The sequence below is a fragment of the Crinia signifera genome, chromosome 6 (genome assembly GCF_055691185.1).
Source record: "Crinia signifera chromosome 6, ASM5569118v1, whole genome shotgun sequence".
NCBI lineage: Eukaryota > Metazoa > Chordata > Amphibia > Anura > Myobatrachidae > Crinia > Crinia signifera.
In genome coordinates, this window is record NC_139222.1 from 135,859,493 (window position 1) to 135,877,185 (window position 17,693).

Consider the following 17,693-nt stretch of genomic DNA (forward strand, 5'->3'; position numbering starts at 1 on the left):
GAACTAGGGAGGGCACACTGAGACGCAGGGAACTATTGAGTGCACAGTGAGATGCAGGGCACTATGGATGATGTAGTGAGAAGCAGGGAGCTAGGGAGGGCACAGTGAGAAGCAGGGTGCTAGGGAGGGCACAATGAGATGCAGATTGCTAGGGAGGGCACAATGAGATGCACGGAGCTATGGAGTGCACAGTGAGATGCAGGGCGCTATGGATGATGTAGTGAAGATGCAGGGAGCTAGGGAGGGCACAGTGAGTAGCAGGGTGCTAGGGAGGGCACTATGAGATGCAGGGAAGATGCAGGGAGCTAGGGAGGGCACAGTGAGAAGCAGGGTGCTAGGGAGGGCACTGTGAGATGCAGGGAAGATGCAAGGAGCTAGGGAGGGCACTTTGAGATGCAAGGAGCTAGTTAAGGGACAGTGAGATGCAGGGTGCTAGGGCAGGCACAGTGATATAGTTGATACATAGCTCTAAGGAGGGCACAGTGAGACACAGGGAGCTAGGGAGGGCACTGTGAGATGCAGGGAGCTAGTGAGGGCACAGTGAGATGCAGGGTGCTAGGGCAGGCACAGTGAGATACATAGCTCTAAGGAGGGAGGGCACAGTGAGATGCGGGGAGCTAGTGGGGGCACAGTGAGCTGCTGGGTGCTAGGGCAGGCAAAGTGAGATACACGGCTCTAGGGCATAATGGCCAACTTTTGAAAACTAGCTTCAGGGAGATTATAGTTGGTAGTAGAATTTTGCCCAGTGCCCCATTGAGCGGCTTTGTCATGCTCCACCCAAAGGGCGTGTCTAGTTTCATATATGGAGAGATTGTGAACATGGCATCTAGAAGCGTGGGTGTCTACTGCTACATCTGAGAGGAATCTTGTAAAATGATTTATATCCAAATGTAGATGAGCCCCAAAGCTCTGATGATTCAATGTAAATGTATCTATCTCTCATTCCTTTTTCCCCCAAAAATGTAACAGTGTAATGTGGCCTAGGGGAAATGAGGGAGATTGCTAGACTAATGAGGGAGAGAGATTGCTGTTATTTCAGGGAGTCTCTTGCAGAATGCAGAAGGGTAGGCAACTATGCTCTAAGGAGGGCACAGTGAATTCGTAATATAATTCAGACATAGGGCCAGATGCACTAAGCTTCAAAAGTAATAAAATGGAGAGTGATAAACAACCAACTAATTGGCTCCTGCCTGACATTTTTCAAACACAGTCTGTGACATGGCAAATCCATAACACTTGTGGAGAAGCACTTGGTTGCAGCAGCACTTCTACAGCCACAGACTTCCATGATCATAATGTTGCAGTTGAAAGTCTCAGGAGTGGATGAATTAATTGTGTGGCCTCCTGACATTCTGTAACACACAACTCTGAGTTGTTATGTTACCGTGTTACAGCTTATCACGCGATTCTTGCTGCTATAACACTTCCTGCTTTGCCTGCTTTGCCTTATTATCATGGTGAAGCAGGAATGGACAACCACAAGATGTATTGCAACCTTGTCCGTGAGAGTGGGTGGGAGCGAAACCTTCCCCCCTCCGGCGATGCCCCCTTCTGTGCACAGCAGTGGTGTAGCTAGAAATTTTTCTCCCCCCTGTCAAAAAATATTCCAGCGAATGGTGAGGTGTGCGGTGGATATCGACAGGGGGAGCGGGAGTAAGAGCAGGCTGCAGGAGACTTGCTTACTCTTCTGAGTGGCTCCTTTTCAGGATCCTCCCAGCTATTCCGGGAGAGCAGGCAAGTATGAATATATGAGAGTTTAAGTGGTTCTGGATTAAAGGGTCGACAGTGTTTAGATACACAGTCAATAGGTCGACATCAAATGGTCGATATGCACAAGGTTGATATTGTCAAAATGTCAACATACAGTAGGACGACAGTGACAAATGGTCAACACAAGCAAAAGGTTGACAAGGAATGGTCAAAACATGAAAAGGTCAACTTGGGTTTTTCATGTTTGGTGTCATGGTCATTGACCTGAGCACCAATTGGTGTAATGCCGACCCTCACATGGCTCGCTTTGCCATGTTGACCTTTTGCTTATGGAGTCCTTCTGCCAATGTTGACCTAGTACAGGTCAATCTTATGATGTCTACCTATTGGCTGTCTATCTAGACGCTGTCGACCTATCACCTGTCCCGGATATCAGTTTAAGTACTAACCTACTGATTTTTAGCAGATGGCAAAATAGTACTGTATGCCATAGTGCAAATTATTATAACGTTATGAATAAAATTGCATCCAACATCTTTTAATTGCATGTTTAACTCTTCTCTCTCATATCTCAGGATGTGCAACTGATTGGGATGGTGTTAATTGTTGGCTTGCAGCTCCATTAGGACAGATAGTGACCGTGCACTGTCCAGAAAGTCTTCAGATGTTTCTTCATACAGAGGGTAGGCCAATCTCGCCGACACTTGCTTTCACTAGCATCTTGCTTTCTAATTTTAAAATCTTTTCAAATGGGTATATTTTAGCCATTTTCATGTAAAAAGCTTGCCACGGTTCTGCTTATAAACAACTAGGAAAAGCCTCTCTTTTTACCTGAATGTTTTATGACCAGTTTATATATTGGGGGTGCAGTATTTAGATGTTCCTAACATATGTGCAGGTTCTGTTTTCTGGAAATTAACCTTCAGAACTTCAGGTTCCGAGCATAATTGCCTACTGTTGAAAACTAGTTTCAGGGAGATTATAGTTGGTAATAGAATCAGGGGGAGTGGCATGCTCCACCCAAAGGTCGTGTCTAGTTCCATATAGGGAGACATTGTGAAAAGATTTTGTAAACGTGGCAACTAGAAGCGTGGGTGTGTAATTTAAAATGACTTCTATCCAAATGTAGATGATCACCAAAGCAGTTAGTACGAGTTACAAAAAAAGCTCATTCCTTTTTACCCAAAATATGTAACAGTGTAATGTGGACTAGGTGAAATGAGGGAGATTGCTAGACTAATGAGGGAGAGAGGGAGATTGCTGGTATTTCAAGTCTCCTGCAGAATGCAGGAGGGTAGGTAACAATGGTTCCGAGTGAACCGTAGCCCTGGTTTTGGATTACCGGTACTTATGTAGTATCTGTGCGCCTGATTTTGTGATTGTATGCCTTAAGGTGCCCATAGACGGTCCGTTCCCGTTCTGTACTATGAGATACGCTCTCTCGCACATACTTTTTGTACTAGCTACACATCGCATCGGATCGCATTGCATGCAATGCGATGCGATGTGTGCTAATTAAGTGCCGAACAGATCCGTTAAACGGACCGTCTATGGGCACCCTTACCTTAAGGCATACAATCAGATGCGATTTGACGCGATTTTCGGCAAAATCGCATCGAAATTGCATGCGAGATCGCATGCAATCCGATGCGATTCGATGCGATTTTTCATAGGATTCAATGTTAACAAGGTCCTGTTCATTTCCCCACTATCCAAGTGGGCATAGAATTGATTTTATATAGCGTGGCGAGCGCAGCGAGCCACCGAGCCTGAAGCGTAGTTCGCGTTCTCGGTTTGTTATTTTGCCAAGTCCCGGGGAGATAACATGGAACGCCGGAGGAGCTTCGTGAGTATAACACAGGTACCCCACAGGATTTCTTTGGACACCGGACCTGGACCCCAGGACACCGGACCCCAGAACCGATGGACGGGGACCTACCTACGGGCTCAAGATAGGTAAGTATCAGTATGTGTGGACTATGTAAGTAATAAAGCTTTATTTTTCATGTGTCAGTGTGCTTTTATTTAACTATTGGTTGTGCTGTGGAAATAAGAGTTCGAGCAAGCCCATTAATGGGCCGCATGCTGGGACTTGTGGCTCTCCAAGTCCCAGTATGCGTTCCAGGCTTGCTGGGACTCATAGTTCCACAGAAAAACCCAATGTTTTTCCAAAATGTACACTATTTACCAGCCTGGTACCCGCAGCCATGGGGTACCAGGGACAGCACCAGGCTTCAGGGGGACGACGCCGTTTTTTACATTTCTTTTTTTTTTACACAGTGAAGCCTGCACAGATCTGACTGATCCGTGCAGGCTAAAGCTAAATACGCCAGGATATTGAAGTCTATTTTCCTGGCGTATTTGGCCAGCAATTATGGCCGTTTACTACTAATTAGCAGGAATGGTGATTCCTAATCGTATTCTATCGATGGCCAGGGGCGTAGCTCCAATTTTTGCGCCCCCCCCTCGCCGGATAATATCGGCGCCCCCCTCCCTCCATAAATATAGCGCTGTTCTTACCCTGCCTCCCCCGCCGTGTCTATATTCAGCTGGGAGTTGGGACTGCATCTCCCGGCGCCTGGCTCCTTGAGAAAAATGTCCATTACAAAATGGCCACCTCCTTACAGCAGACCGTTTGTAAGGATGCTAAAGGAGGCCGCCGCTGCCTCCTCTAGCATCTTAAAAAACGGTCTGTTCTAAGGAGGCGGCCATTTTGTTATGTACATTTGACTCTAAGGAGCCAGGCGCCGGGACGCATTTTAGTAGATATGCGGTCCCAACTCCCGGCGATACAGGCACGGCAGGGGAGGCACGGGCACAGTAAGTAGATGGTCGGAGGGCAGTGGCTGGTGCCAGCACCCGGGGCCCACGCAGTCCCCGCTCCTCCAAGCAGCAGCGGGGGCTGCCTTACGATAGCTACGCCCCTGTCGATGGCATATCCATTCGTATTTGTAAATACAAATACGAATGGCCCATCAATACAAATATGAATTGCCGTTTTTTTTCAGGATAGTAAATCCCAAAAATACGAATGTGTAAAAAATAGGTGTATTTCTGTATACATATACACCTATTTTTTACAATTTTACTTTAGTGAATGTCCCCCTATATCTTTCTAAAACTTGTGTGATTAGGGCTAGGCAGTAGCACTACCTATGACACTGCTCAGTTGGTGCTGTGCCACTGCATTAATAATACTGTAAGTGAGTTGATATGGAATGGATCGGGACTCAGGAGTAGAAACACAGTACTAGTGCTCTGGCAAATGACAGTCATGATAGTACTACAACTATTAACGATGGTCTATGGGGTAGAAATTTGAAGAAATTGCATCTGAAATTTAATATGGATGGAATACCCATACTGTTAAAGAAAAGAGTTAGAAGTGTCACCTTTAAATCAGACAAATCAGTGCCCCCCACTCAAAATAGAAGAAAACTAAGGGTAAAAATAAATTGTGTCCTTCCAAATCCCCAAGGACAGTCTAAGGGTGTCCACATTAGCTCTGACATTTCTGATGGCATGCGTACATTTATTCTGTGCAGAATCATCGCTAGGGGGGCACTGGGCACGCCCCCGAAATGATGGCAGGGGTGGCAGGATGGCTAGGCCTCCGGCATGGCAGGTCCCCGATTCACAAGGGACCAAAGTTGAGAGATACGCTTAGGGTGGCCAAACCTGGGATCTGGCCCCAAAAACGCCCAGGATTTAAATCCCAGTATTTTGTGATGAGACTGTGCATGCACAGTCTAATGCTGGGCAGCATCTGAGCACTCGCTGAGACGCTGCCCGGCTCCTCCCGATGCTCGGCCTGCAGCAATGCGCAGCATGATGTCAGAGGTCATGCTGCACGGGCTGAACAGCCACACAGAAACTCTGCCGCCCACAACCGCACTGCATGTCTCCAGCTCCCCGGTCGGCGGTCCGCCTCCCAGCTACCCGGCGCCCGGCCGCCCGCATGCATACCGGCTGCTCCTGCACTCACCCTGCCATAAAAGTAATGGATGGTGTCATCTCTCTGATCAGTAATGGAGTCATACTGATCGCCTCAGAGTGACACTAAGATGTTTTACTTCAGATGGGATGTTGCTATGGGCAACCAATCAGATTTGACCTATGCATTAATTTTAAATTGTAACCTAAAAAATAACCTGAGCCATTTCTTTTCCAAAGTTGCGATCAGCAGGAATTGCACAGAAAATGGATGGAGCTCTCACTCCCCCCCATATCTGAAGGCCTGCTTCCTAAACATTAGCAATGAGATGGAAAACAAGGCAAGTGAATTAATGCTCATTAATGCTCGTCACTCACATATACCATGGTGTTGTTTCTAGCGAATTATTAAGATGACATAAAAGAAATATGACTGATTGAGAGGGAGATTCTCTAAGAATCTCCGCCCCCCTTCGCCACCCATCACATTTATAACTATCGCATATGTTCTAACATATGCGATAATTATAGCAAAGGACAGCTCTTGCGTTAAGAGCTGTCCTTTGCGGTGAGAGTCGCCGGGTCCCAGCAGGTCTCGGCAGCTCCCCCCTCCCTCACACACCCGGCGCTGCTGCTGCTGCGCCGGGCTCTCTTTCTCCCAGCACCCGGAAGAGGATCAGTGCAGGGAGGAGGTCACAGGTCCGGGCAGCACTACGCTGTGCTTCCCGGACACAGGTGAGGGGGGAGGGGGCGATGCAGGGCGGCGGGGGTCCGTGCGGGGCGGCGGGGGGGGTCATTGCGGGGCAGCGGTGGGATGCGGTAGAAGCCCATTGGCTTGTATGGGGCATCGCCAGATTTTTTGGGCGATGCCCCCCGCCGCGTTAACCAAACCCTGATAATGGGGTTTTTACCGCATTTCTTGCTTAGAGAATCTCCCCCTGAATCAGTGTTCTTGGGAAAGGGGAAGATAATTTTTCTCAAAACTTCATTAAACCTAGGGTGTTCAAAACAGTTGTATACTTTCCACCTCATGCAGGTACTCTGGGCATTGCAGGAGGCTGAAGGATAGGTGGTATCCTTCCTCTCCCCTGGTCCCCACAGTGGCTGATGGGGAAGGTATAGAAGACTTGTATAAAGCAGTGCACATCAAGTGAACATTACCCAGTGAATTGGATCCAGCCAAATATAGATATAGCTTAGTCCAGCAGTTCTCAAACTGTGGGTCCTGAGTGCGTCAGTGTGATAGAGCACAGAACAGATGCGTGTTGCTCCGGGGGGAGATACGGGGGGAGGATGGTCCTGACGATAGTGCCATAATAAAAGAGCACTAGAACGTTGACACGAAAATCGAAACAGTATCTGTCGTTTATTTCTTCAATCTAGCTGAGTGCCGCATCAGATCTTCTGCTACGCCTTGCTTCACAACTGTAAATTCACCAGCGACAGCTTTTTTACTGCGGTGTACATGATTTTGCCCATTTTGAGAACAAATTTGTACTACGATCAGATCTGAATAAGGGCCTAAATACACAAATTAAGCAAGAGACTTAAATGTGTAGATGTTTGAGTTTCTATACATAGGTGAGGAGAGTGATCAACTACCAACCAACTACCAACCAATCAACTACCTCCTAACAAACCCAGCCTGTAACGTGGCAGTTAGAAGCTGATTGGCTACTTTATCACTCCTCAAGGCTTATTACATTTGGCCCCAAGAGAGAACAAATCTCTATAATAATCTAACAGAAGTATCATCTTGTGGTTATTATGGAAACAGTAAGTGATATACAACCAGTCTACATGTTTATGAATATCAAGTGCATGGATGCATATCTCCATGAAGTCACTCTAGGATAGTATTGATCAAAGTAGAAATGTATAACCGGTTGAGTCAGAATCGCCAAGAGGTTAAATAATCAATTGAGAGTATGAATACATTAATTGTCTTCATTCATAAGCATAAACTGACATGAGGAATCGTATAACAACACAATTATAGTTGGAAGGAAGTCTATACTGTATACAGTGGCGTAAATTCATCCCAGTTGCCCGGAGGCAAGGTAAGTACTGGTCCCCCCCCCCCCAAATAGCTCATTGAGTAAGGTGTCTGTCTCCAGTAAGGTCACGGGTCTAATACAGGGTGTGACACTTGCAAAAATTATGTTAGAAGGGGGAGTAAGCCAAATTAGCAATATCACCTGCTTTCAATTAACTGATTTAAACACAAAGGGAAGGAGAGGTGCCCCCTTGGGAGCAGGAGCCCGGCGGCAGATGACTCCATTGCCTCCCAGAGTTCTGCCTCTGACTGTATACATGTTCTGTAAATTTGATCTGCCAGGTTACTCGTTTAAAAGATTATGACATTATTACCAAACATTTAATATTTCAGAGGGGACATTTCAACACTGTGAAGATTTTGTACACATGTGGATATGCCTCATCCTTGCTTGCTCTGGTCACAGCCATAAGCATCTTCTCTCACTTTAGGTGAGTATAACTTGCACAGACCCGCATTTCCAAAATCTGTTCTTTCTCTTTTTTTTTTCACAGTGTATTATCAAGCTGTTAGTATGCATTTTGGGTCTGATGCAGCCCTGTTTGCAAGGCTGCATATACTCGCAGACCACAGCCTTTGCTTTTGAATGGTGTCTCCTTATTGATACTGCTGTTTCATGTACTAGAAGACTGCCTATTGTGGAAAATAGAGTCAAACGCCAAAGCTGGAACCAAATGAGTCTAGTAGAGATGTCACCTTTAAAAAAGACAAATCAGCCCCCCCCCCCCCTGCATGTGACCGCTAGCAGGAGATATCATTCGACATTCGATAGTCGGTAATAAAAGTCAGTGTAATCTGAGGTTTATTACAGCTGAAGACGGGGCGGACTCTGATGTCATGTGATGTCAGTCATCCACTCCGTGCAGGCATCGCCAAAGCTTGGCGTTCCCCCTACCACCCCCTCTCTCCTCTATCCGTGCAAATGTCTTCGCGAATGTGATACTCACCGAAAGCGTTCACACAGGGGGTCTCCACATGTGCAAATACGTGCATATACAGACCCCCCACACCATCAGAACAGGGCTGAATTCAGACCTGGCTGAATTATGAACCAGGTCTGACCTGACCCTGGTGGTTCACTGTTTTTTTTTAGGGAGCGCTCCCCACAGGGCAGGTTTTTTGGAGAGTGCTCACCAACCCCCCCCCTCTGCCCCCGGCAACCCGGCTGTGTGCAGTGTGACATTAGCAAGTTCACACTGCACACATACAGGAGTTGGAGCTGGGTAGCCGGAGCCGGGCAGCGGCTGAAGCTGAGCTCATCGCTAGCACAGCGACGCTGCCTGGTGCCAAGGAAGGAAAGACATTGGTAATCCTGGAAATTTTCCAGGAATGCCAGTGCTACTACTGAAGCATAACCCGGAAAATTTCTGGGATTGCCAGTGAAGGGGTTGAGGCCCCCATTTATCATTGATCGCATCTACAATGCGATCTGGGTGGAATATTACTGCCCAGGATCGCAGTGTAAAATGCGATCATATCACCTGAATGTATCATCTGCCGGGCGCAGGGACAGGGCTCCGAAAGGAGCCTGTCCCTGTGATGCCTGGAGCCGGAAGCTGTGGGGGTCTGCGCATGCGCGGTTACGTGCTGACCCCCCCGCGACCCCGCTGACCGCACTGCCGCTCGGACAGTGTGATGTGTAGCCATAGGCTACAATGGGCTGTCGCCATATCAGAATGGCGATAGCCCAGGGGTGCGATGCCGGGCTGCCCGATGTTGATACATTGGGCAGCTTCGCAGCCCTCATAGAAACCTATGGTGGATGAGGCCGGCGGCGCTGCAGTGAAGATCGCAGCAGGGATCGGAGATTCCTGCTGCGGTCCCCCTTTAATACATTTCAGTGCTACTTAATATTTGTGGTTAACCCCCAAAATCAAACTCTTCAGATAAGTCTGGAGCTGTCCACGTTAGCTATGTGTATATTTTAATTTCTGACTCTGTGCTCATAGAATTGCATCCTTGCATGATTTCTGCAACATCTGCAAATGTGGGGATGAGCAGTACAAATAAAAATGGGGACATTTTGTGTATGTTAATCTAATGAATGTTGTTTTTAGCAAAAGATGTAAGTCAGCCAGTCAGCCCCCAGTAGCAGCAGTGCTCATGATAAAAAGGTTATTGTCGTTCCTGGGCATAAAATAAAAAAAAACACCTCTTGGGTGTGGGATTATTTTGACCCAAATCCTGACAACTTTTGTGAATGGATGTGAAACATTAGCATAGGTAGGGACATTAGCATTCAGCCACCCCCTCCCTTTTATGTCATTTATAAAAAAAATAATGCATGCAGACCAGTGTCAGCTAAAAGCTGTTTGGATCAACACATACTGTACAATCTCCACCACCAACAATCTCATCACTACCCAGGGGCGGATTGGGAATTAAAACCAGCCCGGGAAATATCTTGAAGCAGCCCCAACGGGGGGAGTGATGTTGCGCGCCGAAGGCGCGCCCGTTTTTTTTAGGGGGCGTGGTCTATCAATATGGGGTGTGGCCTATTTCAACGAGGCCACGCCCAATTTTTGCCGCTGTAAGGGTATGGCTAGTGGCTCTCTGAGCTGCTGGCTATGTCCCCAGCCCCTCAGGCTGCAGAATAGGCGCATGCGTACAGCGTTTATTCTGCAGCCTGTGGGGCTGGGGAGATAGAGACAGGGGGTGGGTGACAGGGGGTCTCCCAACACAGTAGGGTGGCAGGGTGGAGGAAGATGCAGGGAGGGAGGGGGGGAAAGAGGGTGGCGTAGAATGCTGGGAGGGGAGATGCAGAGTGTGAGAACGAAGGGAGTGAGGACTTACACAGGGTGGCACAGGACGCAGAGTGTGAGGGGGGCATGGTGGCACAGGATGCAGGGTAGGAGGGGGAATGCAGAGTGGCAGGGGATGCAGGGAGGGTAGTCACAAAGTGGTGGAGGATGCAGGGACAGTGATGCCCATTATACATATGCCACACACCGTGATGCCCATTATACATATGCCACACACGGCGATGCCCATTATACATATGCCACACATCCTGATGCCATTATGCATATGCCGTACACCGTGATGCCCATTATACATATACCACACACCGTGATGCCCATTATACATATGCTGCACACCGTGATGCCCATTATACATATGCTGCACACCCTGATGCCCATTATACATATGCCGCACACCGTGATGCCCATTATACATATGGCGCACACCCTGATGCCCATTATACATTTGCCGTACACCGTGATGCCCATTATACATATGCCGCACACAGATGCCCATTATACATATGCCGCACACAAATGCCCATTATACATATGCCGCACACCGTGATGCCCATTATACATATGCCGCACACAGATGTCCATTATACATATGCCGCACACAGATGCCCATTATACATATGCCGCACACAGATGCCCATTATACATATGCCGCACACAGATGCCCATTATACATATGCCGCACACAAATGCCCATTATACATATGCCGCACACAGATGCCCATTATACATATGCCGCACACAGATGCCCATTATACATATGCCGCACACAGATGCCCATTATACATATGCCACACACCGTGATGCCCATTATACATATGCCGCACACAGATGCCCATTATACATATGCCGCACACAGATGCCCATTATACATATGCCGCACACAGATGCCCATTATACATATGCCGCACACAGATGCCCATTATACATATGCTGCACACCCTGATGCCCATACATATATATATATATATATATATACACACATATATATATATATATATATATATATATACATATATATATATATATATATATATACACATACATACATACATACATACATATATATATATATATATATATATATATATATATATATATATACACACACACATATATATATATATACACATACATGCATACATACATACATATATATAATATATATATATATACATATATATACATATATATAGTATATGTATATATTTTGTGTGCATTATAGTTTTAATAATTAACACATTAGTGGCAGTGGGCGACTACTCACTTTGTGATGGTTTATTTTTCTTGTGTTCCCTGCTGCTGCGGGCAGGTGAGCTGGCTGGTGAGTTTGGACGGGCAGGAGTAGGCGGAGCAGCAAGCGGCAGGGAGGGTGGGCGCCGGGCGGACTAACTGACAGTCAGGTCAGTGAGGAGGGCGGCGGACATTACTCACCGAGTCACCGCCGCCGCGCTTCCAAGTTCCGTCGGCATCCAGCGGCCGCAGACAGTACAGCATTGCCCAAAACAAATATGGCCGCCGCATCTGTGCATTTAATATATGCATATATGCGGCGGCCATATTTGTTTTGGGCATTGCTGCCGTTGGTGACCAGGCTGGGCTGCGGCCACTTCTAGCAAAGGTAAGCGGCCCAGCCTGAGTGAAATCTGGTCCGGCCCACCGGGAAACGGCCCGGTTTCCCGGTGGGCCAATCCGCCTCTGTCACTACCTACTCATTAATAATCCGAGGTAGTCTTAAAAAATGTTGGGGCCCAAATAAAGCAAGCACTTCAGCCACAAAAGTAGCAGTCTCTTTCACTGAAGTGTTTGGTTTGTTAAAATGTACATGCCCTTTTTAAATTAATGTACAGCATAAAGGGTTCAGTTTGAGGCCCCAGCTTGGTATTATCCCTCATACTCAGACTCTTTGGTGCACATAATAAATATAAGACAGGGGTGTTACACAATTGGGAAGGGGGTGTTGCACAATTACAGTAGGAGCAATATTTAACTAAACTTCAACTAATTGACTTGGCTGTATTTGTATTTATACAGTCGCTGTGAGCGACGCTGGCATTTGTAGCAGATATTTTGAAGCAACGTTGGCACTCAAAGGGTTAAGCATGTACGAGCTTTCTAGGCTGTTATCTGCACAAGTCAGACCCTCATTCTGACACCTTGGGTGTTTCAGGTGTTGTTTAAGGTGCACACTGTTGCATGGAGGAATAAATATTTACATATACGACCAAACACTTTTGTAATACCCCTATCTATTAGTGAACTGGGCTAAAATATACTTTACGTTGTAGCAATAGCACATCAATTATCACTACTATGTTTATGAAAAAACGGTGTGTTTAAATAAAGTCCATCTTTAAATATTGTCCCACAATGGCCATCCTGCAATGGTAATTGTAAGAGCTATGGTGGTAATTGTAATCCTTGGCAGAAAGAGTGCGATTGTTTTGTAGAAAAAAGAGTTAGCTCTCTTCTACAGATGCGAATCAGCTCATTGTCTAAAGTCACGTACACACGGGGTGGCTGCTGCCTCTGTGCTGAGCGATGGGCTAAGCACAGATCACGGCACTAGCGATGCTCCCCTGGATGCTGTGTGCTGAGTGATCATGCTGAGCAGGTTTTAGCCTATTGTTTATAGGCAAACCCCACGATCTAGCAGGAAAGACAGTGCATCACCAGCGCTGCAGGGCATACAAACGGAGCGATCGGTGCTCCATTTCTAAGCAATCTAGTCAGAAAGTTTAGAAATGGGGCTGAAATCGCCCCGTGTGTGTGCTCCTTTATAGTTTCGTAATCCGAATAATAAAACAAAACGTGATAGGAAAATAAATATTCATGGCTTTGATTTCCTAATCTCTAGAGCCATTTCCCATTCCTAATAATATTTTTATTTCAATGTCACAGCCTCCCACAGGTATATAAAACCAGACATTTGATTGACACTCACTCATGATTTGTGTCATATGCAAGGAATCACAGGTGTAATATGCAAGGAATCACAGGTGTATTCTGTAATGAGTCCTGGGCCAGATCTATGTGACCCAGTCAGCTGTAAGAACTAGGGATGTTCACCGGCCACTTTTCGGGTTTTGGGTTTTGGGTTTTGGGTTCTGATTACCTTGAGGTTTTGGGTTCTAATGGGTTTTGGCAAAACACCTCCTAAGTGTTTTGTGTTTGGATTTATTTGGGTTTTGGGTTCTGATTTTTTTGTTAAAAAAAGCCTAAAAACAGCTAAAATGGCAGAATTTGGTGGTTTTTTTGCTCCTACGCTATATTGACCACAATAACATTCATTTACACTCATTTCCAGTGTATTCTGAACACCTCACACCTCACAATATTGTTTTTATTGCCAAAGTTTGCACTGAGGTAGCTGGATAACTATGCTAAGCCACACAAGTGTGCGGCACAAACACGTGGCTCATGTAAGAGTGGCACTGCAGCGGCAGACATGATGGCAGTTTAAAAAAATAGGCCCATAAAAGATACCTATCTGGCTTGATCATGCACTGTTTACCATGTGCAGCCAAGGAGCGGTGGGCATTTTGTGCAGCACAGAGTTTGTCTGCAAGTGTGTAACTGTTTCGATCACTTTAACATCCAACAAGACCCCTATCTGGCTTGATTGTGATTATGATTATTTATAATTAATTTCATCTGATTTTTAATTTGGTGATTAGTAATATTATTCATTTATTATTTATTATTACCATTCGTCTCGTCAATCATTGCCTAATGGGTGGAGGGGAGGGGGCTAATCAATGACTAGGTGGCAGCTGGAAGAGTTCTATCTGGCTGCGACTTCTGTAACTCTATTGATCGCTAGGGTGGATTCAGGTGATCTGGCTCGCTAGGCGGGTGTTCCCTTTGCTCACTGCTTCACATGCGTCCCTCGTGAAGCTGTGCGCTCTGTCGAGGAGGATGTCCTTTGCCGGTAGAGAAGTACTGATCTTCTCTCAAGGTGTTACGACTCGTAGCTGCACTCCCCTGCTACAACCTCAAAACAAGCACCAAGACCCCTATCTGGCTTGATTGTGCACTGTTTACACAGTGCAGCCGAGGAGCAGTGGGCGATTGGTGCAGCAATCAATTACTCTCATTAGTGGAATGCAATCAGTTGTATGCATTTAAAAGACAAGTCCCTCATACGAATGACTCTCAGCAGTGAGCCCCAGACCACAAAGGTAGAGATATACGGCAGTATTTAATTATTTATTAGCCAGTGAGCCCCAGACCAGACGGTACATACGGCAGTATAGCCAGTCAGCCCCAGACCACAAAGGTAGAGATATATGGCAGTATTTAATTATTTATTAGGCAGGCAGTATTTAATTATTTTTTAGCCGGTGAGCCCCAGACCAGACGGTACATACGGCAGTATAGCCAGTGAGCCCCAGACCACAAAGGTAGAGATATATGGCAGTATTTAATTATTTATTAGCCAGTGAGCCCCAGACCAGACGGTACATACGGCAGTATAGCCAGTGAGCCCCAGACCACAAAGGTAGAGATATACGGCAGTATTTAATTATTTATTAGGCAGGCAGTATTTAATTATTTATTAGCCGGTGAGCCACAGACCAGACGGTACATACGGCAGTATAGCCAGTGAGCCCCAGACCACAAAGGTAGAGATATACGGTAGTATTTAATTATTTATTAGCCAGTGAGCCCCAGACCAGACGGTACATACGGCAGTATAGCCAGTGAGCCCCAGACCACAAAGGTAGAGATATACGGCAGTATTTAATTATTTATTAGCCAGTGAGCCCCAGACCAGACGGTACATACGGCAGTATAGGCAGTGAGCCCCAGACCACAAAGGTAGAGATATACGGCAGTATTTAATTATTTATTAGGCAGGCAGTATTTAATTATTTATTAACCAGTGAGCCCCAGACCAGACGGTACATACGGCAGTATAGCCAGTGACCCCCAGACCACAAAGGTAGAGATATACGGCAGTATTTAATTATTTATTAGGCAGGCAGTATTTAATTATTTATTAGCCAGTGAGCCCCAGACCAGACGGTACATACGGCAGTATAGCCAGTGAGCCCCAGACCACAAAGGTAGAGATATACGGCAGTATTTAATTATTTATTAGCCAGTGAGCCCCAGACCAGACGGTACATACGGCAGTATAGGCAGTGAGCCCCAGACCACAAAGGTAGAGATATACGGCAGTATTTAATTATTTATTAGGCAGGCAGTATTTAATTATTTATTAACCAGTGAGCCCCAGACCAGACGGTACATACGGCAGTATAGCCAGTGACCCCCAGACCACAAAGGTAGAGATATACGGCAGTATTTAATTATTTATTAGGCAGGCAGTATTTAATTATTTATTAGCCAGTGAGCCCCAGACCAGACGGTACATACGGCAGTATAGCCAGTGAGCCCCAGACCACAAAGGTAGAGATATACAGCAGTATTTAATTATTTATTAGCCAGTGAGCCCCAGACCAGACGGTACATACGGCAGTATAGGCAGTGAGCCCCAGACCACAAAGGTAGAGATATACGGCAGTATTTAATTATTTATTAGGCAGGCAGTATTTAATTATTTATTAGCCAGTGAGCCCCAGACCACAGACCGCCAGACTGGCAGATTCAGTGCAGGCAGCAGTGCAGCACCAGTGGACTATATATATATTTATATTTAATATAATTAATTAATAATTATATATATAATAAATGGCACAGCACAGCACCAGAGGTATGCCCCAGCACAGAGGAGACAGTACTACAGGCAGGTACACAGTTAGACTGTTCTCCTAAGCAGAGGAGAACATAGTACACAGCAGCACTGAGGGAGACAGCCCTAGCAAATAAAATAATTAATTACAGCACAGTTCACCAGAGGTAGACCGCACAGAGGAGACAGTAGTACTACAAGTACACAGTTAGACTGTTGTCCTAAGCTGAGAACAGAGTACACAGCAGCACTGAGGGAGACAGCCCCAGCAAATAAAATAATCAATTACAGGCAGCACAGCACACCAGAGGTAGACCGCACAGAGGAGACAGTAGTACTACAAGTACACAGTTAGACTACTACACAGCAGCACTGAGAGACAGCACCAGCGATTGCAAAAGCTCAAGGACAAGCTCAAGTTTAAGCCCCAGCAGCAGCACCAACACACCCTCTCCCAACCCACTACTTAACTGGAGTGAAGATGGCGGGGGCGCGGCAGCTGCTTATAAAGCCTCGCGAAATCCGACGCCGGGAGATGACGTTCTAATCACGCGGACGGACCGAGTCAGGCGGGAATCTCCGAGCGCTGCTCGGAATCGGGCTCGGAATGATGACGTCCGTGGGGGCTCGGATCTCTGATATCCGAGCCCGCACATCTCTAGTAAGAACACAATATTCTCCTTTTGGAAATACTTAATAAACCATGACAGCTCTTAAAATGCAAATAGGAGTAGAAAGAATAGAACTTCTTATTCTTTTCTTGGCAGACGGATGTCTGTACAAAGTGATACTAAAGCAGTTAATCCCCACTAATGGGAACAGAATCATGTGTTATTCAATATTCCTTTCCTAATTTGTGTCTGAATGACAACTGCATAATTGGGACAGAAAATATGTAGTCTATAGGCATCACCATCAATAACTATTGGTCTGGTATCTAGGGCTTGTGTTTAATTCCCTCTAAAGTACTACCTTTAAACTGGATTAAACTAGAGATTATAGACATGATTTAAATGTATTAATCCCAGGTGTCTTTACAATAAATTGACCTATAATTGTACATAAAAATGATCATTTTTAAAGATTATTTACTTAAACTGTAAGTTTTTGGCAGTAACAAAATGATCACATTTATTATGATTGACTGATATCTGTCTGATAGAGATGAGGCAGGAGCTAGAGTGGGTGATGGGGAGAGATACTGGTGAGGGATGCTGCCAGGATGCATTTTATTACTACAAAACCATAAAAACTGTAAGTACATGTAGTTACATCCTGCATAAATAGGGCAACAAGAGTCAGGTCCATTGGGGGCACGGTACTAACCTATAAATGTGAAGAAGTCTTACATTTTAGTGAGTTTATGGTAAGACCCGAATATATGATACAAGTATATCATCAAAATAACCAGGAAGTACTTATGCAATGTTATTGGTCCAAATTTGAATGGTCTTATAAAACTGAATTTTACAATAGAGCCCATTCTATTACCATTATCTGCTCTTGTCCAATTTTGGCCTGCCACCTGGTGGACATT

General features: G+C 45.8%; 1 protein-coding gene across 3 annotated transcripts in view; it reads left to right on the forward strand.

The window, feature by feature from the left end:
* Nucleotides 1-17,693, forward strand: part of LOC146008233 (vasoactive intestinal polypeptide receptor 1-like) — a 134,919-nt gene that overhangs the window by 35,176 nt on the left and 82,050 nt on the right. For all 3 annotated transcript variants that reach the window (XM_083147308.1, XM_083147309.1, XM_083147310.1), the window contains exons 3-5: nucleotides 2,286-2,393; nucleotides 5,884-5,984; nucleotides 8,033-8,130. In XM_083147308.1, the coding sequence (XP_083003434.1) occupies nucleotides 2,286-2,393; nucleotides 5,884-5,984; nucleotides 8,033-8,130 (307 nt within the window). The remainder of the gene's footprint in view (nucleotides 1-2,285; nucleotides 2,394-5,883; nucleotides 5,985-8,032; nucleotides 8,131-17,693) is intronic.